The sequence below is a fragment of the Micropterus salmoides genome, unplaced genomic scaffold (genome assembly GCF_014851395.1).
Source record: "Micropterus salmoides isolate LMB-PRFRI ecotype aquatic unplaced genomic scaffold, ASM1485139v1 Ms_hic_scaffold_8, whole genome shotgun sequence".
NCBI classification, from domain to species: domain Eukaryota; kingdom Metazoa; phylum Chordata; class Actinopteri; order Centrarchiformes; family Centrarchidae; genus Micropterus; species Micropterus salmoides.
The window spans coordinates 13,035,018-13,062,265 of NW_024044570.1; the positions used below are offsets into that span (position 1 = coordinate 13,035,018).

At 41.3% G+C, this 27,248-nt stretch overlaps 1 protein-coding gene across 1 annotated transcript in view; it reads left to right on the plus strand.

Moving 5' to 3' along the window:
* The first annotated feature begins 1,534 nt into the window (after nt 1–1,534).
* LOC119893536 (A disintegrin and metalloproteinase with thrombospondin motifs 20-like) overlaps nt 1,535–27,248 on the plus strand; it is a 94,902-nt gene continuing 69,188 nt past the window's right edge. The window contains 8 exon segments of the mRNA XM_038705754.1: nt 1,535–1,949; nt 2,146–2,507; nt 8,688–8,853; nt 19,562–19,812; nt 22,599–22,682; nt 24,146–24,270; nt 24,377–24,417; nt 24,748–24,853. Of these exon segments, the coding sequence (XP_038561682.1) occupies nt 1,859–1,949; nt 2,146–2,507; nt 8,688–8,853; nt 19,562–19,812; nt 22,599–22,682; nt 24,146–24,270; nt 24,377–24,417; nt 24,748–24,853 (1,226 nt within the window). The 5' untranslated portion in view covers nt 1,535–1,858.

Below are 27,248 nucleotides of genomic sequence, written 5' to 3' on the forward strand. Positions count from 1 at the left end.
CTTGCAGTTTCAACAAAACCTGATCATGGTGAAAACGTCAGTCTCAAAAAAAAGAGAAGAAGTTGTAATATACCGTCTATAGTAGCCCGACTGATACTAGAATTGTGAACTGATCCTGATAGTAATGTTTGAGAGTTAGAAATATCTAATATGGCAGCTGATATTAATTTTCTTTTACATAAACATATAGCATGGACAAACATTTCTGATAAGAATCCGTTAAATGTGTTTATTGGGACTAAGAAATGGAAAGCCCTGAGTGTTTCATTGAAAAATACACTTGTCAGCAACAGTGTTCAGCAAGTTGTGTGATCATTTAGGCTACATATTACTAATTGAAAAAGTAATCACATTACTTTACAAATTACAATTAGTAATTTGTTACATTACTTGTTACTTTTGTTGCTCAACCCAGCTCAGTCAAAGGTGCCAAGTCAAAATCCTCCATATCCACGTGTCACATCTGTATGTTACCCTTCTAGAAATAGAAAAGACATTTACGGTTTAACAAGCATTCTAGCCTACATCCTTTGTTATTTAGTGATCATCAACAGCTAGCTTAATGTTAACCCCAGTAAAGTGAAGTCAGACTGAAGCCGCAGGGTTCACACATTCTCGGACTCAGAACAAAATTCTTGAAGATATATTCACTAATCAGCTTGTTAAAGTTTAAAAACTAGCTAAGAAAACACTTACCGGACTTACCAGAGTTGTATTTCTCTACCTCCAGTTCCTGTACCAATCTTCTCAACCAGTCCTTCCACTGAACAAAGAGTGACAAAACTGATATCCCTCAGGCAAACTCCAGCAGCAAACAAACTGACCCCCAAAATGTCGAAGTAACATCACTGGGATTAGTTAATGTAATATAATTATTAAATCTCTTAAACTACACTACTTGATACTGAAAAACATAATTACATAATTGTAACGCGTTGCTAAATAATGTGCTCAATGCTGCTTGTCAGTGCTCTCTAGTGGACAAATTATAGCCTATAATGGAGACACTATTTCTTAATGTATGACCGTAACCATAACATTCAGCATTTCTGTGCTGCAATTTCTTGTTACTTCCCTGCTGCCATTTAGTCCATACAGATATTATTAATGACAAGCTAATATCGGCCAATATATCAGGCTAGCTCTACAGTGTAAATCAAACTCACTATTTACCGCACATCACAAGTCTCTATCTTAGTATACCAATGTGATTATTTTTACCATAGAAATAAAATAAGGTCAATTTAGTATTGCAGAATGGATAGTTTATTTAAAGGTTCGTGTGTCTTTCACTTTTTTTATTAGCAATAATAAATACTGAGGGCAGACCTAAGAAAAAACTGAATTCAAGATGATTTTGTTGTTTTGGTTAACTTTGACACAATGAGTGGTACATTTAATTTCCAGGATTTCTAACAATGCAGCACTCAATCCTGCCCCATGTGTAGTGGTCGAGGCGCACTCACCATTGGCTCAGGAGCCCGTAGGGGCGTTGCTTCGTGGTTGGTGAGCGCTCAGGGTGCACGGGGTGTTTTAGGGATGGCTAAGGGAAAGCGTACTTGGCACTGATCCCTCTTTTCAGTATAGACTGCAGTTTACATTAGGCAGCAAATTTTTTTTGTCAGGGGGATGAATGTGTCATAAATAGTTGTCGTTTATATAGGGGTAGTGGATGCATGTTTAGCAATGCGATGAGGCCAGTGCACTTTGCAAGACTTGCGCTGCAGAGAGCCTCCGCGGACCCCACGACCTGTTGCTGACAAGCCGCGGAAAAGGAGAGGGAGAGGGGGAACAGCTCGGGAGAGACATAGGGTACTGCCTTGGAGACGACAGCCCGAGTTTCTTCGCGGAGGAAATCATGCAGTTTGCAATCTGGCTGGTTGGACTAATGTGTCATCTGTCAGCACTTGTCCGTGACACTTTGCAACAACGATTGCATCCGAAACAAGGTAGTGTTTTGATTTGATTTATGAGTACGGTTACGTGATACTGCTGAAGGTGTTTTAACGGTAAATCTGTGGTGATTGAGAATGGTAGGCTACTGTAAGGTTGTCAGGCTGCAGATCCTTATTACACTGGCACATTGCTCAGTACTTTGTCTCTGAATTACAACTTTATGTGAAAACTTTTTTGTTGTTGTTGCAGAAAGCTTCATCAAGCAGCTGTCATCGTATGAAATCATCACCCCGCTCCGTGTGAATGACTTCGGAGAATCATTCCCTCACAAATTGCACTACAGAAGGAGACGGAGAAGTTTAAATGATGACCTGTCGGGCTTACGGGTTCACTACAGGATTGATGCATTCGGGGAACGCTTTCATCTCAATTTGACCGCACACTCCGACTTCATCGCCCCCTCTTACACAGTGACACACTTGGGAGCGGAACATAGCAACGCCACGGACTCCAACTTCTATGACCCGAGCGACATGCGCCACTGCTTTTTCCGCGGACACGTCAACGCCAAGAGCGAGTACCCTGCTATCTTCAGCGTGTGCACTGGCCTTGTGAGTATTGACTTTTTTTAGACGCTTTAATCAAGCGACGCTGACAGGCCTCCACACTTTCTCCCATTTCAACGGATTTCATCCATGCATGTCCCCCATAACCCGCAGCTCAAGTGAAGTGTGTAGGAGTGTAACAAGAGCAAGTGTTACTGGACTAATGTCTCTGAGGTGGAGAGCATGCAGACTTGCATCTCAGTGCCTGTGCCTGGTGATGCTGTGATTGCACAGTGCAGTCTGGGCACCAGGGTGGTGTATGGTGCCTCTGCCTAAGTGCTCTTGAGCAAGACACATTGTAACCTCTGATCAGCTCTAGCTGAGGTTGGTGCTCTTTGGCTGACCCTGCTGTGCAACCACTAAGCAAGCTAAAAAGGCAAATTATCCCTACAAAGATCAACAAGGTAGCAGTGCAATTTATACAGGGTAAGGCATGTGCAGCGTGCCTGTGCTTTTACTTTATTATACACTACTTTGATGCTACAAGTCTTTGCAAAACAAAGTGTAATAACAGCAGACTTGCTAAAACTAGTGGTAAGTTAATTGGTAAATAATTTAAGTAATTTATCAATCACATTTGCTCCTTCCAGCTACTCAAATGTGCTGACTTGCTGCTTTTCTCTGTTGAAATCATTGTAAATTGAATACTACTGTATGTAGGACTGCTGGTTGGACAAAACAAGCCATTTGAAGATATCTCCTTAGGGTTCTGGGAACTCATGGTCGCAGCCCCAAACAAAAGATATTATCTTTCAGGTTAAAGCAGCTGTTTGCGTTTTGATTGCCCGTAAGAACTGTTAGATCTTATGGGGCTGTAATGGAGATACTGGGTAATAATGAGTTTACAGCCCTTTTATACGTTTATATGGGGATCCTGATGACCTAGTTCTTTTGTTTGCTGACTCCTGTGTGAGAGAATCTGATAACTGTTAAAAGGAATGACTTCATGGGTCACATAAGGTTACCCGTCTGGGGGCAGGGGGTTGACCTCAGTCGCGTCAGCCGGATTCAGGCATGGACTCTGCGTAGTGGGGGTGTTTGGCTGGCCACAGCAACACAGACAGAAGGACCATAGCCTTGGAGTCTACCTCCCCATCCCAACCCCTACCAGTGACATAATCCTTATTTTAGATAGGTGCACTGTGTACAGTACCAGGATAGTGTGTCACAGAATAGGTATCAGCAGCATTTTGAGGCTTTTTGAACAAGTACATTCACAATGATTGTAGTCCTATTGAATCCTGACATAATGATTAAAAATCATTGTGTATTAACGCTTTGTGGGGATTAACTTCCCTTCTAAGAGACCACGTAATAAAGTGTTTTTTCATGTTTGTATAGCAATTTAAGTAAGATATGATGAATGCTGGAATTACCAGAGTAATAAGCCTTTAATTGCCCCTCTGCCCAACTTTGATGTATGACTTGCTTATCCAAACATGTTTGCATCCTTTTTCAAGCAATCTTTGTTGCTTATCCGCATCATCACTCATTGAGAATGACAGAACAATGGAAACAGCACCACACGCTATTGGGTCATAAATGTGTCCGCATCCGATCACTGGGGCTTAATGGCCAGGCACATTTTGTTGGGATGAGGTCATTAAGGAATAGTTAAGCCCTAAAACAAGGGGTCATTCTACAAAAAGCAGGTTCCCCTTTCGTCCAGAGTTGCTCAAAGCCGTCCCCAGGGGGGAATTGGGGGGGTGGGGTTGAGGAGCTTTTGGCCTTTTCAAAGTGAGCTGTGATGGGCAGAAAAGAAGAGAAATGCTGTGAAGAGACAACTGCCAATGAAGTTTGTGTGGAACTTAAGGATTGCTCACACCGTGGGAAATCTTAGTTCCTGATCGAACTTGCTCTTTCACTTCACTCACATAATAGAAGTGTGTGGTGAGTCAGCCTGGCCTGAGAAATGAGGCTAGCACCAAGTGATGTACCTCTGTGTAAAGATCAGGCTCATGACACCTTTATGTCCTATTTAACTTTAGAGCTTGACTGCAACTGTACATCACTTTCAGATGACTCAGCACCCCACAGGGTTTGAAACTGTCTTTGTAGGATTTAATAATACAGATGTGTGCCAACAGTCATTCCTTCCATGTCATGAGTGTGACCTCGCTTCAAATAGGAGTGCCTCAGTGGTCAGGTCCAGTTCAGCACCCACTTCTGAACAGCAACCATTGTGTCAGTCCAAACGGTTGCCAGATTTGCTGCTGAGCTAATGCTGGGAAACCCTGAAACTCTGCACCCTCCATTGACTAAACAGAGCATTTGTCTGTTCAGCCTTCCCTTAACACCAGAACTTTAGAAAGGCTCAACCATAATCATCTAATTAAAGTTAAATCACCAAAGATAGTGATTTACAAGATACAGGTAAACATCTACCAGTTGTTATATTGCATAAATCATTCATTACATTTAGATCACTACAACAGCAGTTGTAGTAAGGCTGCAACATTCTCATATTTAGGACACCTATATCATTGTGCAGGGATAATTAGACGAATGTTTTAAGTTATGGGAGTTCTCCACAAAAAATCTCTATGACAAGTAGGCAATCTCCATCCGCTGAAGTTAAGGTGATATTAGAAGATCAGAACAGTTACTAAAGGAACCTTGTGGTGAAATTATTATGAGATTATTCAACTGCTGTTTCCAAGGTCAAGAATTAGCTTTGAAACTCAAACCAAAATGTTGTTTTTACAAATAAGATGGTTCATATTACTACATTTATGCTGCCAAGTCACTGTTTAAGGGCTGGGCAGTGGATCTTTAGGGGGAGATCACCAGGTTACCATAGAAGTGGTATACATCTAAAAGCTGGGAACCATAAATCTGTCATAAACATGAATTGGTTAGGCTCCTATTCACATTTTGAAAGAGTGTATAAAGACTTAAAACATTCTAATGGAAGTATATGATTGCCATTCCCGCGATCAATTATGTCTCAAAGTTGTTGTTAGCAATTTTTTGGGTTGACACCATTTGGTACACAGATTTGGTGCAAAATGTAACTATTTTTAACCTCACCAAAATTGATAAAAAAGGTCAAAAGTCCCTCTAAAATACCACATTGAGACACTTAGTCGTTGATGAACACCATAGAAAAATTTATGCTGTGATTTGGTATCAAAGACTTCACATGTTGAGAAAATTGTATTTTTAGGCGATTGAATGGCGAGCACTTGTGGTAAAGAAATGACTCAGAAACCCTCTTATTGTCAATATGCCTAGAAAAGCCATACCTCCTTTGAATGCGCTAGGGATCTAGTTTGTGGTTGTAAAGTTTCATGAGGATGTGATTGTTCTACAGGTTACATAGGTCATTTTATACAATGAGGTCAAGTTTCAAAAAATGGTCTCACTAAATGAAATGGCTGCTATGAGGACTAACATCGTCACACATGAATACAGTTGGGCTCAATGAAGCCACAATAGTCTCAGCTTTCCAGTCACAGTTTATGCAATTGACCCTTCGCTAAGCCACGCCCCGAATACACAGCTGGCCAATAACAGCGCAGTATAGGACTCGCTCTAACTGAAGTCCGACACTTTCATGGATGCGCTCCATTGACTCTAATGTAAAAAGAGTCATTTTCTAGCTTTTTTTGGCTTTATTTTTCTAAGATATGGTCAAACACTGTTCCTGGGGCACTTGTAATAATTACAGTCACTGCCCAGATAGGCTGATAGGAGAAGTACAATTTATTCTCTTTCCAAAACCTAAAATAAATCCAGAAAAATGTCGGCTGTGGATCGTTCCTAATCTAATGTTAGTTAGATTAGGAACGATTAGGAACGTTAGCTTAGTTAGCTAACTTCGTACTCAATGGAACGTAATAAAGCCCTACTCTTCTGCTTTTTAACGATTGTAATAATGAATAGAGGCTTACCTAGCTTTACAGGAACAGTGTTGATCGTTCATATCGTTGTCTTTTGTCTCAATCATCGTGGGATGCGGTGGTTCACTTGTATTGTGTGATCGGTTGGCTTTAGCTTCTATCTTTCATTTTTTTCACGTCTGTTTGAGTCAGTTTGACAGCCTGAATACAACTTTCAAATCTATAATGCAAATGCAAAACTGTCTGCTTTTTCCAACTAATTTGACAATATTTCTCCGGAGTGTGCAGTAATAGACAGTGGCAGCGCCGACAGTTTGTCGGACTTAGCAACAGTAATTAAGGGGGGCGGGGGCTTAGCAAAGGGTCAATTCCAATGCTGTTTAAGGACCCCAGTATGTAGAAATATTTAAATACACCATTTTTAGAATTGGCGAAAATAAAATTTATACTGCATGCTGCATCTACCAATTCTTTATTCGATTAGTCGATTAATCTAATGACAAATTTATCAATTATTCTAGATAATTTTTTTACTTGATTAATATAACAATGAAATTATCCAACATAATAAAATAAAAACTTGCCTCATTAGCATTTCAATATTTTATTCAATCATCATCCAATACATGGCCGTTAAATTAAACAAAATATAGAACAGTCGAACGTTAATGTTAACACGTTCCTAATATATCATACTTGGGTGGGGACAAAAAGTAAACAGGATTTGTGGTGCTGTCTTGCTTCTGCTGCTGCTGCTGCTGCCGTCTTGACGATGCACTTGGAAGTGTTCATGTATAGCAGTTGTACTGCTGAGAGAAGCCCCCTTCCCGACAAGCTTGCATGACATGGTTGGTAGCAATGGATGCCTTAAGTTGTCTAGTTTCATATGATACCAGTAACTTCATTCTAACTTTGTCCTCCATACAGCCTTTGAACACTCTCTTTGGGAATGTGAGAATTTTGACGAGCCAAACTCATTTGTAGTTTCATTTTGGTGTTTTTGTCCTAACATATAGAATTTGAGGCAGTCTCTGTTACTCATAGAACATTAGTGTAAATATATATTTCAGTGAAACTTCAATCTCCTTTTTGATCTGTGCTGGGATGGCCTACATAATAGGATCATAAACAGGAAAATAAAGTAATGAAAGAATGAATTTCAGTTTCTACTGAAGAGATAGTTTAGTGAACATTTCCATTTCAGTTTAAGCTTTGCCAGGAAAGCATTTGTCACAGCATGCTTTGTGTCTGAACTGAGACTGAGTCCGATACTAAGTTGTAGGATGTACAACGTTGTCACTGCATATAATGCTGCATTTTTGTCTTTGGTAGAAGACACATCTTGATGGGTTTGCACAAAAACTCCATGCCTCACAGCTCCACACTGTGACCAGATTCTGTCAATACTTTGGTTAATTCCTTGCAGAAGCAGTTTAACAATAGGGGGAGATGACAATGAGAAACACTGAGGCTCTTTTACAGTGATGTGTTTTTTTTTCTATTCTTTGTCATGTTTTCACAAGCTCATTACACTGCTGCACTGAACATACATAGGACTCAATGCCTGTAGCACTTTCGAGGAAGTATGATGCATACGTGCAAGCCAGCTAATCCTTCATCCTTTGAAAGGTGGAGAGGAAAGGTACACATACAGTTGGTACGCATTTTCCATATCCGATTTGTATGTTTTCCATTGTCAAATGTCCATCACCTGTGGGGATGGTTATGGAATAATGCTGCCTTAAAGATAACATTCCAGCGTCCAATATCCTGTTTAAGTGTGCGCATGAAATTACCATACAAACACCATTGTGCCTCATAGCTGAGTGAGCTAAGAAGTTTTGTGAGGGACTGAGCTGCCAAATCAATATTGGCATTCCTCTGTCAGCAGCTCTGTCCATGTATGATGATGTCACTCCTCCCAATGTCAGGTTTTGAGGGGAAATGCATTTTCACAGTCAGAACAGCATGAACATAAAGGAGTGAAACGGTTCATCGAATCATGATGAATTATGCATCAATAAATGTATAAAAGGCTCAAATTGAAATTATATGTTCTCAATTCTCAAGTTCAACGGTGACTGACAGTGTGTTTTCTCTGACCTTTCTAATTCAGCATGTCCTTTCCATGGGCACCTAAAAACTGAGCTTGTTCAAATTCATGGAAATAATGTGCACAGTGGTGCCCATGGCAACAGAGAATGACTGCAATTAGATCACCTCTTTAAATGAAACTGTGCCCTAATCTGTAAATTAAACCTACTGACATGCAGTAGAGTATGAACACATGCAAGTGCATGCTTCATACCAAAGCCATCAATGACATCTCTTTTTTCTGCTCTAGATTGGAACTTTTACAACACAACATGGCGAATACTTCTTGGAGCCTCTTTTAAATGCTGCGGGGGAGGAATATGAGGATGAGCACAACAAACCTCATCTTGTATATCGACATGAGAGGAATATGAACATCTCGAATACTGACAACACAGAGCCCTGTGCTGCCTCAGGTAACAGACTACAGACTGCCTAACTATACTGCCTGGAACCACTGTCTGACTCTTGCTCACAAACACTTACTGTCTGATGGCCTGCATTCACTTTCTGAGCCATGGCAATAAACACTGTTCTAAAATGTAAATTATGCTCAGTCACGATCTTTGGCTTGCAGGATACCCAAAATATTTCAACCTTGATTAAGGGGTGTTACTGAAAACTCCTCAACGTAATTAAGCAAAAAGCGCGCTCCAGCATAGCCTGGTGTTTTCACTCATGTTCGACTGGAGCATTCAATCTCAGGTTAGTGGCAGGAGCTCAGAGGGAAGGAATAATTACTTTTTAGTTTTCAGTTGCAATGAAAAGGACTGGTGAGGTTTTCCGCTTGGGAGGTTGCTTGAAAGTTCCCTCACTTTCATTTGATTTTTATGGTTGAGGCATTTGGGTGGTGGAGAGGCCCTCAAAAGAAAGCGGGGTAACTGAGTGGAGTTCACCAAGATGGAAGGCCTTAAAGTCGTCCCCACAGGGAGCTCCGTGGGCGGCCTTTGTTTAGTGATGCAATAAATCTTTTATGTGCAGACCACTGATTTGCTTGTTGTCCGAACCCGGCCATTGTCCACTCGTAGTGGCCATTGTGTGCGGTGGTTTAAAGAACTTGGACTGACTGACCTGGGCCAGGCCAATACCTCCTTAATATGCTTTGCCCTCTCACTCTCTCAGTCTGTGTGTGGCAAAGAGAGACTGAGAACTCTGGAGGATCTCTTAGCCCCCACTCTGAGGCAATTTTAAATATACTCTCCTTTAAAAACCGGGTGCGTGAAAGCTAAGTGAATGACCCCTGACTTCTTATGTCCCAGGAACGTCCATTGTCATCATTCTGTTATCCATTATGTCTTAACCAGTTATCCTTTCATATCTACTTAACTCTAAATGAGATACATCTTAACTTTTCATCTCATGACCTCAATTATGAACCGACGTTCTTCTAGTAGAAATTAAGCAGGAGATAGTAGGAAGGAAGATGTGTAAATGGATGAGAAACCTGAAGGGCTTTATCAAAGGGCAGCAGGTAAACAATGAGCAGCAGGATTAAAAGAGGCAGTGGGGCTGGGTTAGGACTGTGAGGTGTCCCAGGATGTGTCTCCTCAGCTTTATCAGATAGGCCCCACTCCAGATGCTGCGATAAATGGGCTCTTTGAAGGCCTTACTGAGCCAAGACTAACAGGCCTGCCGTGACTTTTATGGGAAGGAGTGCAGTACACGCTGTTACTCGCAGGTTAGATATAAACATTGGCTTGGCGCGTGTTGTTATGCTTGCAAAACACTCGTAGTAGCTGCTCCTGGTCTTGGGTTTGGACATATGCCTCTTGGCTTTGAACTTTTAAATGTGTTCTTTGAGGAAACACACATCCAGCTCTGTGTACCATGGTCTTGTCCCTGCAGCTTTTCCCTTGTCTTTACCTCACTCTGCACCGTGTCTGTCTTTCTTCTATGTCTTCTTCTTCTATGTTCCTCATCAGACGAAATCTAAATATGGGGCTCCTAACAACAGCCTAATTGCTGAGAGAGAAAAGACGTTTTGAGAAACAGTGGAGCATTGAATAGAATGGTTATTAGCTGGGGAATTAAGAGCTGGATCTCTTAGCAGCAGTATTTTTTGGACTGTGTCCTTAAAACTGATTTTGTACTTTTCTGTATGCTGTAGCAAAGTTGTAATGCGTTTTATTTTATTATTGGATTACAGTAAAAATCTAACCGGCTACCCAAAGCTGATCAATTTTTCTCTGAGATTATTAACAGTGGCTATAACCCAGCAAATGTACTGTTTGGATACATATATACAAGTGTTTAAACATTTGGTCCAAATGCACTACATGATAACTCAATACATTTACACAGCACCATAAGCTACAGCCTACAAAATGACCACTGAAGCTGAATCACTACCTCTCAGACATAGTCTGTGCAAAAACCAAACATTGTAACCTTCCTAAAGATATAATCCATTGTGGGGCTGTTATATTGGATTGCATTTGATTTTGCTGTACCTAATAAACTGGTAATACAGGGGTTAACAGATTATTTAATTTGATCAGTTTAGTACATTTTTGTATTCAGGATAACCCTACAAAGCAACTGATTCATAGCAAGTTAATAAACAAAGGTTTTTGATTTATCTCATCACATAAATGATGGACTGGAAAACCTGCGGTGTCAACGGGGGTGCAGATACCTTTCCCAGTATTTGCTCTTTTTTAAGAGCTATAAAAGCACTCTTTGTCAGGTCAGTCATCTTATGGCCCTCTTTTGTCTTAAATTATAATTGGGAGCCAGAGTTTGAGCGTTGAGGGGTTTGGCAGGTTTGGGACTTTGAAGAGGTTTGAAGCTTGCCAACTATCTCAAACACATGGAAAAGCCAAATGGCCAACAATGCCTCCAGTCTGCTAGCCAGGCAGCCCTCTTCCCTCTGTCAACACATTGCTTTTGCAAGACCTACAGTATTTACCACTGTGGTGATTATTAATATTATTATTCATCTGCCTTTCTCCTTGCTGTGCAAGAAAACATCTTTTTGAAAATCACAAAGATGAAACAAGCTGCAGACCTCCAGGAAACAAAATGTGTATCAGCAGACCGATACCTCTGGTGAGATAAGATTTGTCCTCAGATATGATGTCTCAGTTCTGCTTTAGTGCGCCAGAGACAGTGCAGGAACAACAACTGGGACTTCTGAGTCCAACGTGGCAGTAATAGTTTCCATAGTCCATGCACACTTCTGCAAAAATGTGTTGAAAGGAGAGGAAGGCTTTGTTTTCCTCATGGATTTAACAAAGATGATCTTTTGTTTTTAACTTTGCGCTTGTCATCACTGACATGTACAAACACTTTTTGTACATGTCAACAACACATGTCAAAAACACTGACTTTTTCATACATGTGCCGTCACTACCTGTGAAGTGTTCGAAATAAAAGGGCATTTGTAAGGGCTTTGAAAGTGATACCTTGATGGAAAATTACATTTTGTTTTTTCAGCAGTCATGAAATGGCTATATACCTGTCTTCAGCTGCATTTTTTCACTGTGTGTGTACATGTGCTGTTGATAAAGCACCACAGCATCATTCTATGTGCTGTTGAATGGAGGTGCTATAAAAAGTGCAAGGTTTCCGAAGAGTGACTACACTAGAAACTGCAACAGAGATGTAAGAGTGAATTAAAGAATCTAATCAACATGACCATGAATTATGGTCACACTGACTGACATTTTTAGCAAGTGTATCAGTCTTCTGTCTCTGTCAGCCAACCTGGGTGGCTTCCCTGTTGTTTAGAATACCTCTAGTGTAGGTAGCTGTTGAGTGGGTGATTAATGTTTTAAAGTCACAGAGTGCCTTGTTGTGCCTGGTTCTGGCTTTTAAAAGCCTCTGGGGAAGAAGCTTACTGGGCTCAAATCACAACACTGCTCCGGCCTGTAATGACACATGTACGAGGGTCTACGGGGTATCTGTCTCTGAGCTTGCATGTGAATCCCAGCATCGTCCTTCAATAGAGATAGCCACAAGGATGAGGGTGGCTACAGATAGGGGCAGACTGTTCTTTCCTTCTCTTCCATTTTCTCTCTAAAATCCATATGAAAATAAGCCGGAGACACTGGGAAGAGGAGCTATGCAGTATCTTTTTCTCACAGTTGTCGGCTGTATTTCTAAAGCTGTGGGGTGTCATATTTTGTCTGAATTAGAATCAGTGAATTGAAAACAGACAGCTTGACAGCAAACATTACCAGCTGTAAACCCAAACACCAACGTTCTAGTGTTGGCTCCCCAGCGTTTCACCCGTTTTTTTGACGGCTAACTGGGGGCAGCTGGGACAGCCAAGTGACTGGCTTTGATGTGGCAATACTTGGCACACATAGCATCTGTGCCCCCTGACCCTCAACACAATCATTGTATAGGATTCCCCTCTCGGTGCCCACTGTGTATACATGGTAGTTCAAATGCTAGCATCAGGTTTTTGGTCAATGGGTTCATTTACATGGAAAAATGCCCTCCCCTGCCTGGAGTTTGAACTAGCCGACTTGAATCGCTGCCTGCTCTCCCTTTGCGCTTTCATGTATGTGAATGAAGCACTTGTTGATTGTGACCTCACTTCCCTCTTTGTTTGGAGTCACTCACTGGACGGGTGGATCTGACCTTGAGTTTTTCCTCTCCTAGAGGTGCGTGGCTACTGGAATTGCTGGCTTGTTTGCTGGGTCTCAGTTGGAACTATGTATAGATTAAGTTCTGTGTTTCCCTTTTAACTCAGAGGTTGACAGGGGTCAGGAAAAGTGGCCAGCCAGGGTGTGATGCACGTTCACTGATCACTCAGACCCTAAAGGTGAGAGAGGTTCACCTTAGGGTATGGCTTTATGTAGTGTGGAGCTTCGGAATGTCAGATGGCTCCAAAAGGCTTACTTACTTAGGCTTGCTCTGTGCCCTCATGCCCCCGGAACGGACTGAATCTCCCATTCCAGGAAATACCTATTGTTGCTAGGCAAAAAAGTTTGTTTTGGCTTTTTGTGTGCATGCATAGATGGTGGTTTGATTTTGAGTGTGTGTTTGTATCCATCACGATTGCTTGTCCCCTCCCCGGACTGTCACTGTCCGGCTGAGTATTTAGAATTGCTGAGCAAGCAGTGCTGGGAAATGGAGAAAAGAGCTTCTTTCTTCATGTGTTTGAGCAGTCCTGGCCTACGCTGCATGTGCCTCTGTCAGTTTTGCTCCAGAGCTTGGCAGAGGCCCCAGCCTTTTCCCAAGCTCCAACTGCCTTCCTTTCTTCTTTAACACCTGCTTCTCTAAAGTAGCTTTCTCACCCACTGCCTTGCTATTGTTCTATGTAGAAAAAGAATCAGAATTTCTTTTGCGTTTTGACTTTCCTTTCGAATGGACATCGAGATATTTTCTTTGGAACGCCAAGATGATAATGGTAGTCTTAATTGTCAAATGAGTTGACAAATGTGTTTTGCCACTGACTGCGAGTCTTGAGCCAACATGTATATTAGATTTGCATAAAGTTTTCCCTTCAAGTTTTCCATGAGGCTTGATGCTTTGTCCCATCTTTGCCTCAAATTTCACAACTCTGCATGACAGATAACAAGGTCAATTGCAGTCACTGTTATATGATTTTAAGATAACAGATACTCTGCTGGGCCGAACAGGGCTGGGCAGCTACAGACAGTCTATAACTTTAATAGCTACCATGTGTCTGCCAGCCCTGAGGCCTCGCCTATTGAACCCAACGTGTTGTGTTTTCCCGGGAGTTCCCGTGACAGATTCCAGCTGGGGCTATTTTCTACCACTGTCTACTGTCTGGGCATTCTTAACAGATGGGGGCTGATTGGAATGGTTAGAGCAACTTGAATGACAGTGACTGACTGCATGGTGGCATGGATGATAGTCAGAGGTGAGAGGGGGTGACAGGTGAGCGACAGTTTCCACTGAGGTGGGCTGCTGAGAGCTGGCCAGTGAAACATCAGTGTCATCGCCTGCGGCTCTGGCTGTTTATCAACTAGGAGGCCATACGTCTTTCCAAACTGCAGACCTACTTTGTTTATGTCAAGGCAAAACAATTTGTTTTAGGATCTTAAAGAGTTTTTTTTATGTTTGAAAATATGGGAGATGTAATGACTTCATCGATACTGTGCGTGTGCATTACTTCTATTAAGTTATTGACCTCTACAGATTTATTTAAAAAGTTGTTTACTGAACTATAGTCACGTTTGGTTTCCTTTTTGTGTTTGTTTACAAAATGCATTCACAATTGTGGTATTCGTGAGTTCTTCATGTACAGTATGGATTCTGCTTTACTGGTATTTTTGGGTCTTATTTTTGAAGTGTTGTCCATCCATTCTATGACAGCACACTAACCAAAGTCATTTCTGAAATTTGGTAGCATGTCGATATTGTTACAGTACCACAAAGTGTAAAAACTAGTTACGTTGTTTGAATAAAATTTGATGGAAAGTATAGCCATGATCCAAGAAGGTCCTGATTATTTATTGATAATAATTGCACTTCTACAGGCCAAAAAGATTTTATATATAGCTGGTATTCTACAAAAATTGTTTCGGCCATCACCCATTAAGAATTATTGTCCAATTATGTGTATTTTGATAAAGACCCAGATACAGTTGTGAACATTTGCTATTATTGAAACAACAAATGTTTTGCTTTCTAGTTTAAATAGCTTAGTTATCCATCTATAATTTACATTATATATTATTCTGCATTGTTTAAATCTGATAATTAGAAACTCTCAGTTTGATTGTGACAAAAGAAAACAATCCAGGCCTCTGTCAATCATTAGGGGTCCAGGTCCATAATTAGTGTTTTTTTTCTCCTCAGAGGAGGTCTGCTACTCCAAACACATTCTTCAGCTGACCACCACGCCGTCTTTAGCATGCGTCTCAAATGAAAATAACAACTGAACTCTGGGAGCACTGTAAGTGTACAAAGCACAGTCTTCCAGTGAGGTCAAAAGCCATGCCACTTCACTTTTAAAAGCTTTCTGCAGCAGCAACAATTAGCTGTCTTTGCTTCTCTCTGTCTAGCCACAGAATTGCACTTAATTGTGCCTCTGTCTGCAGGAGTTTCAACATTTTTCCCCTCTTGAGTTGTACTGTCACTTAAACTGCAGTAATCAGAGTGTCTGACCTCGTATAGAACCAAGGCACTACCTATTCTCAATGTAAAGTATACTATCTATTTAATTGGCACCCAGGGAATAGGGTGCATTAACTCTCAGCAGGCCGTTGTAAAAGAATGTTGATTAGTTCAACAATGAAATGTGTGTTCCCCATGACAAAGAACTGAAGGAGAGTCAGAACAACTCTTTAATCTATATTGAGATCTCAGTGAGATCCTTTTGAACAGGCTGGATAAACATGAATGGGCTCAAAAAGAAAGTGCATGTACAAATAGAGGTGTAAATCTTCATTGGCCTCAAGATTCGATTTTGATTCACCTGTCAATGATTTGAATGCACGATGATTTAAGATTTATTAATCCCGCGAGGTGAAATAGAATGTTTTCACTCTGTTATTATTATGTTAGTATTTTACACACAAGTCCAAAAGGTTTGTGCACATGCACAAACCGGACCCATGGAGAGATGTCAGAGTGAGGGGGCTGCCCCTCAGTGCGGTGCCCCGAGCAGTTGGGGGTTCAGGGGCTCAAGGCCTCCTTCGGCAGTGGCCAGGAGGTAAACCGGCACCTCTCCAGCCACCAGTCCACACTCCGCAACTCTGTTCCGAGCTGGATTCAAACCGGCGACCCTCCAGTTACCAGCCTAATCCTGAGTAGCAGCCCATCCCATTTAGGAGCAGTGGGCTGCCAAGTCCGAACAGACTGAGCTAATGCCGGCCATTTTCGGTGCATCTCAATGTATAACATCTTCAATTTTCTATATTACTGCACAAGGCCATTTTTATATCAATTAATACAAACAGTCAGATAAGTCTGAACTCCCTTTTTATTTATAAAGTGTGTTCAAAAATCAGACTACAACAGGCTATAATATAAAAAGCTGCATCTGTATAATGTCACTATTTGCGTGACCCACCTAAGAGGCAGCAAAGCCCATCCACAATTCTTGACTGATTAGCTTATAAAAGTAACACTCACTGTTGATTTCTACCTCCCTCCTCCATATCTCCCAACATAATACAGTTAGCCTAATGTTCACCGATTATTCAATGCAAGAGGAAAGTTGCAACGTAACAATGTAACTTAACATCTTCATTGTCCGGTTATTGTTTTTATGAATGATTCACGGTTATATTCTGTCACTGCATCAACGCAGAGTTTTCTACATCTGCATTGCCATGCTTTTTATAACTGAGAAATTTCCACACCTCCATATACAAGCATCTTCCATACTTTAATGTGTATGAATAAATGTAAACAAATGCTGAAATGCTAACATGTTCACATTCAGACCCAATTTTAATCTTGAATGATGTTAAGTCATAATGTGTGTGGGATACTTGGTATGAAATTAAACATGTTATTGAGTGAAAAGAAAAACATTATTTATTGTGTTTGATTATCTTTTGGCGCAGTGATAAAAAAGATTTTTGCAAGTTTACAAGTCAAGATGGCGTTAGAGCAGAAAAGTGGTCTGTATCAACTATGTGCATACTGGAGCCAAACAAACTTATAAATATAAAAAATTATAACATTTACAGATGCTCATGCCGTGCAGGGCTCATTTTATTGTTCTCTGTCATGACGAACCGCTGGAGGTCATGAAATTTATGCTAGCATAAGCACTGAATCTATTCAATCAACATGTTAAATCCAGAGATGCAGATGTGAAGGCTGACTTGATGCCCAATGCCCAGAGGATGATGTCATGTCTCTGTGTGTCAGCGGGTCAGGAAAGTCACGCCTGTCTTGTCATGGTGTGAGCAGCAGCTCACTACCTAGTGAGAGGGGGATTTGAACCTAGGGAGATTTGTGAAATGGTTTGTGTGGTTAATCTGCACTGATTCAAAGGCTGTTACAACAGATACCATATTTTCACCTCCTTCTCCTCTGTCTCTTCTCCTCACACTCGCTTGCACTGAGACTTAACACCAATTTCTGTATATGAACTGTAGATCCTCTTCTGTGCTTTGATAATCCCTTTGATGTCAGACTGTCTGCAGTGATGAGTCTGTTTAAGGGGTTTAGTGTAGTGGCTTTGGCCTCGGAGAGATTTTTCCTGGAAAATACAAAGCACTGTTCGGGCTCAGCTGCCCGGGCTGTGTGCGCGGGCACAGATGGGCTTGGTGCTGATTTGGATGGAGGCGCTGGCATGGGGCTGGGCATCACGGCGGCAAGAGCTATTGTGCCAGCAAGTCACGTTCCACGTCGCGTGCCCGCTGGGGGCATCGCTTGAATAATCTTGGAGGGCTCATTGAGTTTTCTTTCCTGTTTTTTTTTTTGCTTTTCTCTGACCTAACAGTTAGACACAATCTCTCTCTGTTTGAATGTCTGGAAAGATTGAGTGTTTAGAAGACAATGGAACTCTTCACTATAAGCGTGTAATCCAAAGTTGAGGAGGTTGCATAGGATGACGGACTCCAAACTATGCTTGGCTCATAAACTAATGGTCATTGAATGTCATTTCATGTTTAATTTATGTCACTAGATCTGGTTCATTTTTTTGTTCATTTGTGCCTATGTCCTTAAAAGCTGCAGAAAACATGACATAAAAAAGGTGCATTTTAATTCCTAAATATTATCTTTCATACAAGTATTGAGACCACATGGATAACATAAAAAATAAAAGGTTTTACTTTGCATTGAGTTATGTCATTTGGCATGTTTGCAAACAGTGGAGCAAAATGCTTTAGAGTTATGATTGTATAAGAAATTTCAGATTGTGTATTTGCATGATTTACGTTTCTCTCTTGCTACATTTCTGTGGCACTTTGTGGCTCTTGTCCTAGCTGAGAGATTGCAGAAACTACTGCAAGCAATCTTTCTTAAAAGGCATCACGTGTGGCTATGCATCACATACAGCATAATGGCCTGTGCACATATACTTTGTCCTCAGACCGCCTGTTTCAATAGAAAAGAAATCCATCCAATGCTGATAGATTCTTCATCATGGCTGAAACATTTTGACATTAAGACTATACAGACAATGTTTGATGTGTTCATCATTAACTTGATTGATGGGGTTGAATAGATTTCTCTTGACAAAGATCCATCACTTAGCTTTAAGTACAGTGGTTTGCTGGTCAGCAACAGGAATATACTTCAGCTGTGTGTCCCAAACTTGAAAGCTTGCCCCCCCCCGGTTACCTTCTCTACCTTTGGCTCTTCCCAACTCTCTTTCCAAAGTCTGCAGGCAAGTCTTAGGAAACATATTTGTGGACATGGACATGGTCATGTATATATGTGTAACCGTTGCAGACTTTTCTTTTCCTTTCCTACAATGAAACACGCTCTTTTCTGTGTCTCTGCCTCTGTCTCCCTCCTTTAACCCCGCTGTCATGGTGAAAGAATCTATCGCTCATAGCCAGTTCAACACGTGCAGTTCAGCTGAGAGAATGCCAGTATGCACCGTATATGGCTCCTGCCCTGGTTCTTTATTTCTCATCTGAGACTGCTGTTGAAAGCGTTAGCCTATAAATGGAATTGTTTCAGTCTGGCATGTATATTTGATTTGTTGCTTTTCAGCATGATTGTCAATATCTTACTTAATGTTCAGAATAGTGGCCAGGAGCAGAGAGGTGAGATAATTTGAGGACTTTTATATCCCCTTGCAGATTGTATACTGATGCTAGTCTGCCTGTGAGCCGGTAAAATGTTGTCATGGGATTTTCTCTTTTTGTGTGGCTTACACTCATGCAGAGGGAGTGCCATTTCCTCCACATTTATTGTCAAAGCTCACCAGTGTCTCTTGGTACAACTGTTTTCCCTGGCACTAGAATTTATGGTGGGTTTTTGCAATAGAAGTCCAGCTACCTTCTGTTATGTCATTGGAATTCAGCTAAGCTGAAACCCTTGGCTCTTAGCTGTAGATGTATCATGCTCTCTTATGAAATGCCTATATGACATAAAGTGGTGGATGTCGAGTGTGGAAGAATTTGAATGTTTGACAGTCCAGTTCTCCCATATGATCAGGATTTTAAATCCAATGAATAAGTTCCAGTTTTTCCTCTCCACGTCATCACTTATCATTTTTCTCTCTTAAAACAGAGGACTCCAAGAGGCCCGTTGCTTTTGAGAGCAGAGGGAATATGGGAGAGGAGCTGGACTCTCTCAGAGCCACGATAGATGATCAACACATTTATGACAACTCCACCAGCACACACCACAGATCCCCCCGCAGACACAAGCGTTTCCTTTCCTACCCTCGCTACGTTGAGCTGATGGTGACAGCAGATGCCAAAATGGTGCGTCACCATGGACGCAACCTAGAGCACTATATCCTAACAATCATGTCAGTAGTAAGTAAAATAATGTTCCTAAAAATTATTATTTTGTCTCTATGTTTTTGTCGTGATTTAAAAAAAATGTTGTTTGTGCAGTATTATTAAATCATTTGGTGTGAGTTTGACGATGTGTTATCATTTTAGGTGAATAAATACATGTGTACGCATACAGTTCATCAGTTTTTTTTTAAACAGTTGATTCACCCAAATTACAAAATTAAACATGTTTTTCTATCTACATGTACTGGTATCTAGCCATGCAGATAGTCTGGTTTCAAAGTATCTGTCCAGGTTTTGAGATCCATCTCTGAGATTTCTGCCCCCACCTCAGTACTAACAGAAAGTGACACTTTCTAACGCTAGCCTGTCACGATAGCTTTCTGAGCTAGTTAGCTTGCTAACTATCAGTTAACTTCCAGTTGGAGAAAGCTTTGATGCTAATAGGAAAATATGGTCACATTCCCCGTAGTTCAGCACTGTCAGCACCACAAATTCCAATTTCAAAGCTCACCAATTTTAACCTGGCGTAAAATATTTGCTGGACTCTTGCCACGAAATTTAGTGCAACAGAGGCTAAATACAATGGAAGTGAAAATAATTTTTGAGTTCACACAGAATTTGAAAAATTGGAATTTACTAATTGTCCTATTACTTTACATAATCAAACCCTGTTGTGAGCAGTTTTCATTAGACTGTGAGGACTGAATTTTAAGAAATGCTGTGAACAGCACCACATACAAAATCCAGAAATCTTTGTATTTGGTTAGTAGCAGAAATCTCAGAAATTGACACCTCAAAACTTGGGGCAAATAAAACCCAAATCTCCATGAAATAAAGGAGGCAAGAAAGGTTGTTTTGTAATTTGGTGAACCAAGCCTTTTAAAATGTAAACCAAAACCCCCCCAGTCCAGGTCTATGTGTTTCTAGCCTCAGATGTTACTGTTTGACATTTTGGTTGTAAACCCTGGTGTGACCCTAGCATGCTGCTGCTTCAACGAAAGTGGGCCAGTTAATTGGTAAAATCCTGACTCAGCACCTTGACCTCTTTATGAGTCCCATATCCGACTGCGAGAGCTCGCCGGTAATAAAGTCAGTTACACTGTGATTGACTGCCTGTCCGGACTGTTAGAGTTAAAGTGTTGGGGGAGTCTGTGTGTCAAAGCAGGATAGGTTATCAATTGTACTGAGCTGTGTGTACCTTGTGCTGGCTCCTCCCAGTATGGCAGACACAATGTTCAAAACACTCTAATGATTGTCAGTGATGTGTTATCCTTGAGCAAGACTGAGAGGGTACAGTCAATGTTAAATGTGCCAGGCCACCTTTTTTGCCAGGTTTGAAGACAAAACATTAGTTCTGCCATGCTTGTGTCTACAGACCAGGGGAGCAGACACACTCAAAGCTGTTCCTTTCCTCTTTCACAGTCTCCCAGCCACAATTTAGCCAAACCAGCCAAAATATAAGTTTGTATTTACCAGCTAGTAGCTGGTAGTTTTTCACATGTTTAAACTGGACATGTACATTTGTCTTCCCTGACAAATACATTTGATAAAATGCAAATGAGTCCAAATTCCCCCTGAAAGACACCACCCCCACGTAAGACGTGTTTGATGAACCACCAAATTTTTTTAAAATTTCAAAAAATTCCTTATTATTTAGTGTTTTATGTTTTTTTTGCCTAACATCATTCAATTTTAAGATATTTTGTGTAGAAAATATCAGAATCTGTCTTACATAAACAATGAGTGAATGAGGTAGACCTTTCTCTGAGCGTAATTTTTTATATAAGTAATATTCATTTTAGTTTAAATAAACAATTTGAGTAACGTATTTCTGGGGAAAGGAATTGAAGGCCTGTCCCATATAGACACCTGTTCCAAATATAGGCAGGTTGACTTTTGACTTTTTTGATTAAAGCAAATAAAAACCCTGGCTATTAATTGAAGTTTTACAGTATGTGGGTAATCAAACATTGTAAACCCTTCTTTATGTCATTTAACACCAGAGATTTCCAGAACTATGACAGAGAATATGACCTCAGTGTCCTCAGTGGTAGCTATGACCCTGCTGATATTTCTTTAGTACCCTCAGATCTTGTTTTTAGTTAACTGGCCGTGTGGGATACTGCAGTGATGGTCCAGTGTAGGCTGAAATCCCCTTCACTTCTGATTCTGCCACTAATCATACAACAACATACACTGGGGCGAGAGCATACAGAACAAGGGCATGTGTTACAGTTGGACTTAGAGCATTTAAAGACAGGCTCCCATTGCTCATTTTGGACAGGCCTGGGCCATGGTTGCCTCCCCCCAGGCTCAGACAAGCTAAATGTTTATAGTGGACTAATGAGTTCCTGTCAGGAGGCCGTACACGGCCCCAGGAGACTGTTGGCCGACCGTGACAGGGGTGCACGAGAAAAGCAAGAGAAGCAGAGACGAAATACTAGAGAGGGAATGTTTTGTTGTCCTCACAGAGTGGCTCTGAGCTTCAGCTTTGTTAAAGTTTCACATTTGTTGCCGGGTCCAGGTTTTCTTTGCCATGGTCTGTGGGGGGAATTGTAATTGGTTTTAATACCCTGTTGATTAAACTTACCCTGAAAAAGACATTTTTTATTTCTTTTGACTTCAATAAACTGTTACTACTTTCATTAAACCCCATGAAGCTTAACTAGAAAAAAAGCAAGAGCTATATTTTCTAATTCCAAGTAAGAAGTATACTAGCCTGTTTACTTTCCCTATCTGTGCTGTGGTTCAGGTTAGTGGAGGTTTGCATTTTTTGTCTGTGTGTTTTGTCTTTGTTACAGGTAGCAGCAGTGTACAGGGACCCCAGCGTAGGAAACCTCATCAACATCATGATTGTCAAGCTAGTCGTCGTCCACAATGAACAGGTGAGTGCGTGGGTCTTAAATGCAACCTGTATCCAGCTCTCCAATATGGCTGATGTCAGTGCAGGTGTCCTTGGCCTGGCCTTTTCTCTGTGGGCCTTTTTGAAAGGACACTGCCTGCCTTGTCAGACTCAAGTCTCAAGAGAGGTTGCCATGGAAAACAAACTATACTATAGTGAGGCAGCTAGCCACCTGCAAATGAAAGGTGGCTAAAGTGACTCGCTGTGCTTTGACATAGTAACTGATAGTTGAATTCATTTATATAGTATTTGTCAACCTGGGTATAATTCACATTGTTGTCCATTATGACTATTGGTCATAATACACCTGTTATGGAACCGTTGGTCCCAATGCATTTTTCCAAAAAAACACATTAAACAGGAACCTTAAACTAAAAAAAACAATCAAATCAAATCTCAAAATACAGAAAGATATGACCTGGAAACCCCTTTAGCTGTTAGCTGTAGTGAACTTAATAGTACAGCTGATCCATTTCTGGGTCAACAGGCCGGCCAACTTAATGGCATTAATGTGATCATTGCATGCTAGATGCAGTAGTCATAGTTGTTTCAGTCAGTTTTAACAAAGTGGACTGAAATGTAGGACTCTGACTCAGAATGATAACGATAAGGTTTTTATTAAGAACAAGGAAATGGTGATGGAATGAAAGCCTGGGTTGGAAATCCAGAGCTGGCTGGGAGTGATGGCATGGCAAGTGGAGAATGAAGGGAGGCTGGCAGGACGCAAACGGGATGCAGGCGAGGCATAAAGAACACAGACTAATGCAAAGCAAAACACACAAAGAGCAAAGTCGGACAAAAAAAATTAAGAATCACTGAGTTTTGGCTGAGAATAACCACCACAGAGGTGGAAATAACAATCTGCCGATGAGTGGTGAAAGAGCCGGTGTACATACACTGCGGGCTGATGGTGTGATGGTAGGCAGGTGAGTAGACTGGGTGGGATGATTAATTGATAGAGACCAGGTGTGAAGCTTCAGCCAGGAGAGAGAGAGAGACAAGAATCCAATGGACTCACAGGCAGACAAACACACAGGGAAAACAGGAAACACTGAAGGAAGGAACATCTGGGGACACTGGGAAACACGGACATACTGTCACATCTGTAACAGGAATACTGTATAGCAGACTTTGTTGAATGTAGCAAATGTTTCAAAACGGATGACTACCTGCACCTCAGATCAAAAAGACTACCTGACATCTACAGCTGTTCCTAGAAGTTGGGGATTCTGGGCAAGAGGGATGCTATGCATTTCGCTTGGATTTCTAGGGGTCTATTTTCTGTTTTTACTTTCAGTCTAACTAAAACACAAGTATTTGACATGATTTGTTTGGAAAACAGTAGGGGGCTCCTGATCTTTGCCCCAGTCTGTCATACTACTTACTACACTGCAATACCTACCCAGTTTCATGGTCACATCCCCAATGATGTTTCCTCCAAAACAGGAAGGGCCCACAGTAAGCTTCAATGCTGCCACGACTCTGCACAACTTCTGTGTGTGGCAGCAGGGCCAAAACGTCCAGGATGACAGCCATCCTTCTCACCATGACACAGCACTTCTCATCACCAGGTACATATTCCTCTCCCATCCTCACTTTGAAAGCAAAGCCAAGTTGCGTTTCAAAAAGAGGTTTTGTTTAATTTTGTATGCATTGTATGTTTTTTTTTTTTTGCAGGGAAGACATCTGCCGTGCGAAAGATAAATGTGACACGTTAGGTAAACTTTTGTATCTCTCTTTGCAAAAATATCCCCACCTCAAGTCCGTTTCAGTTAACTTTCCACTCTGTTAACTACAGCTCATAAACTGTGAAGTAATGAGTTTAGGGCAAGCTGTCAGCTAATAATATTATAGTGACAGAACAGAGTGGTAGAAAGGGGAGGAGGGAGGGAGTCGGTGGCGGTGCTAATCTGTCTTACGGAGCAGAAGTTTTGATGGTTTAATCGCCTTTAACACTCAAGCAGCAGGGCTTTTTTTCAAATAACTGTGTGTCTGTATGTGTTTAAATGCATCTGTGTGGTTTTCTGTGTGTGTACGTGACCCTGTAGGGCTCGCAGAGCTGGGGACCATGTGTGACCAGTACCGGAGCTGCTCCATCAGTGAGGAAAATGGAATTAGTGCCTCCTTCACCATCGCTCATGAGCTGGGCCATGTGTAAGTTCAGAAACAGAATAAAACACACACACACACACACACACACACACACACACACACACATGCTTTACACGCATACACCCTATCTCACCCCTCACAGCCAGCTTTGACCAACAAAAGCCCCTCTTATCAAGAGACGTAGGGCGCAGCAGACACAGGTGCAAAACATAATAAAGTGAAAAACTTGACTTTTAATAACATGGCAGACTATAATACCTTACTATACAGCTCAAGAAATTAACCCTGTAAGTGTCAGAGCTTAGTTTTGTGAGGACAACAAGCTCAGATTAAATTCAGTATAGACAATGTGGAAATCATAGTGTTCTCTGTTCTTTAAATAGATCTAAAGATTTTTTGAAAGTGCAAGGCTGAATAGTCTGCTTAGCATTTGGGAGCTCGCTTGTTCCCTCGCCACCTATCAGCCCCAGACTGATTGATCAGCCTGAAGATGTGACAGTGGCGTCATATTTAACTCTTCTGTTAGCTAATAATGGCAGTGTTATCACAACACGCCTGTCTGCCAGAGAATGTTATCACAACAAGAAAATATTGCCACATGTGTAAAATGAAAAAACAAAACAAAACAAAAACTCAAGTCAAAAAATGTGACTTCATCTTTCACATGGGGGCTGGGTTATTCCAAACATCTGTCAGGCAAAATTATGGTAAGTCACTCATTACTGCCTCTTTTTTTGAAACCAGGTTCAGTTAATTGAAATGTGGCGCAATTTAAGAAGCACGATCAGCTTAGATGTGATGTTTAACACATCACAAGCTCACTTTTGGGCCTCCCTGGCAGAGTATAAAAGTAAAACGAGTGAGAGATTTTCTTTTCGGTCTGCCTGTCCATGTGCATAAGATAGTAGAAAGCACCAGTGTCGTGTGAGCCATTGTTTAAGAATGGAAGATATTCTTCTGCCTTCTCTGTCCCGCTCACACATTCTTCCAGTGGAGAGATCGGACCATAGCAGCTAGATGGACAAGTCTGCGGGCCCCCCCTCTTCCCCTTTGCATCTTGTGTAGATCTGTTTATGCTAAAGTTCAAGCAGCTGGAGACCCAGTTGGCTCTGCCTCTTGGCGTGGTTAATCGCTGCGTTCACAGGCGTGAGCTCTCAAGAGTGTTTAGCGCTCTGGGAAAGCCAGTGTCAGTAGTGGGAGCCACTCAAGAGCATTGCAGATTAAAGAAAGATTTAGACTAATGGATAGGAAGCCTTTCTCAGATGACTGCAAGGACGTGTGATTACTATTAGCCATCATGGGGGATTTTCAGGTGAGGCACTGTCACTCGATAGCCATTCAAAGGTGACACACATAATCGAGTTTGTCATGAGACACTGCCAAGGCTTCACATGTCTCAGATCACAAATACATCTTTGACGTTTTGATATGACTATTAAAGTCATTAGAGTTTCTTTTTTCTTGAAAAATATGAAAGGCTACAGCACAAAACTTCACTGGCATTATCCTGATCACACATGACCTTAGCAAGCTGGCTAAGTGGATAAAATTACTGGTGTTGCCAAAGGTTTATTGCCAAAGGTTTATTTTGTGGAGCACAACATTTTGAGGAGCTAAAATTTGTAATCCACTGAGAATGTAGCAATCCATTTTTCCCTCTGGTGTCACTGAGCTCTGTCTCAGTTGAAGTGCTGATAAAGGCTGTTCCTGCAGACTGTGCTGTTTGCTGTGCCAAATCTGCAGGAATTCCCAACCAAGTCGTGATCACTCCGGTGGTATGTCTTACACTCACAGTTATTTATGGGCATTTCAACACAGAAATCAGTTTTTGTCTTGCTAGAAATGGCGGCAAGAGCAAAGCAGTTTGTTTTGTTGAGAGCTCTGACTTAAAGTGAGTGGAAATAATCACATTTTAGTCTAGATGCTATTAATTAAGTGCTGGGGTTGGTTCTCTCCCACTGGAATTGACTTCTCTATAATTGATCTGTCCCTCAAGGTTGCCAAACAGAGAGCCACAAAACCTCCTGATTTACGACCTAATTACGCTAAAAGGCTCACGTCTCAAGATTTCAAGCCAGTATCCTCATTTTTGCCCTTCAGATCTGGGTCATCTAAATCATCATAATGTGTTGCAAATTGTTTGGAGCTTGCCACAAATCCCAAACAATAAGAAAGTGTACATGGTCGCGGGCAAAGTATTGAACATATTTCAAACTTGCATCACCCAGACGCACCTGTGCACAATTATAAGTGACAAAAGACTAGTTGGCAAATACGATTTGAGCCAGATTTGATGTTGTCTGCATCAGCCACTGCTTGGTTTGTGTGTGGGGAGCTCATTACTGTGCCAGAGGCTTAATTATTCCCTGGACGTTTGCCCTTAGCCCCTGTAGGGTGGGCCTCATGCCAGCCATGTTATGTCTTGTTTTTGTGGAGG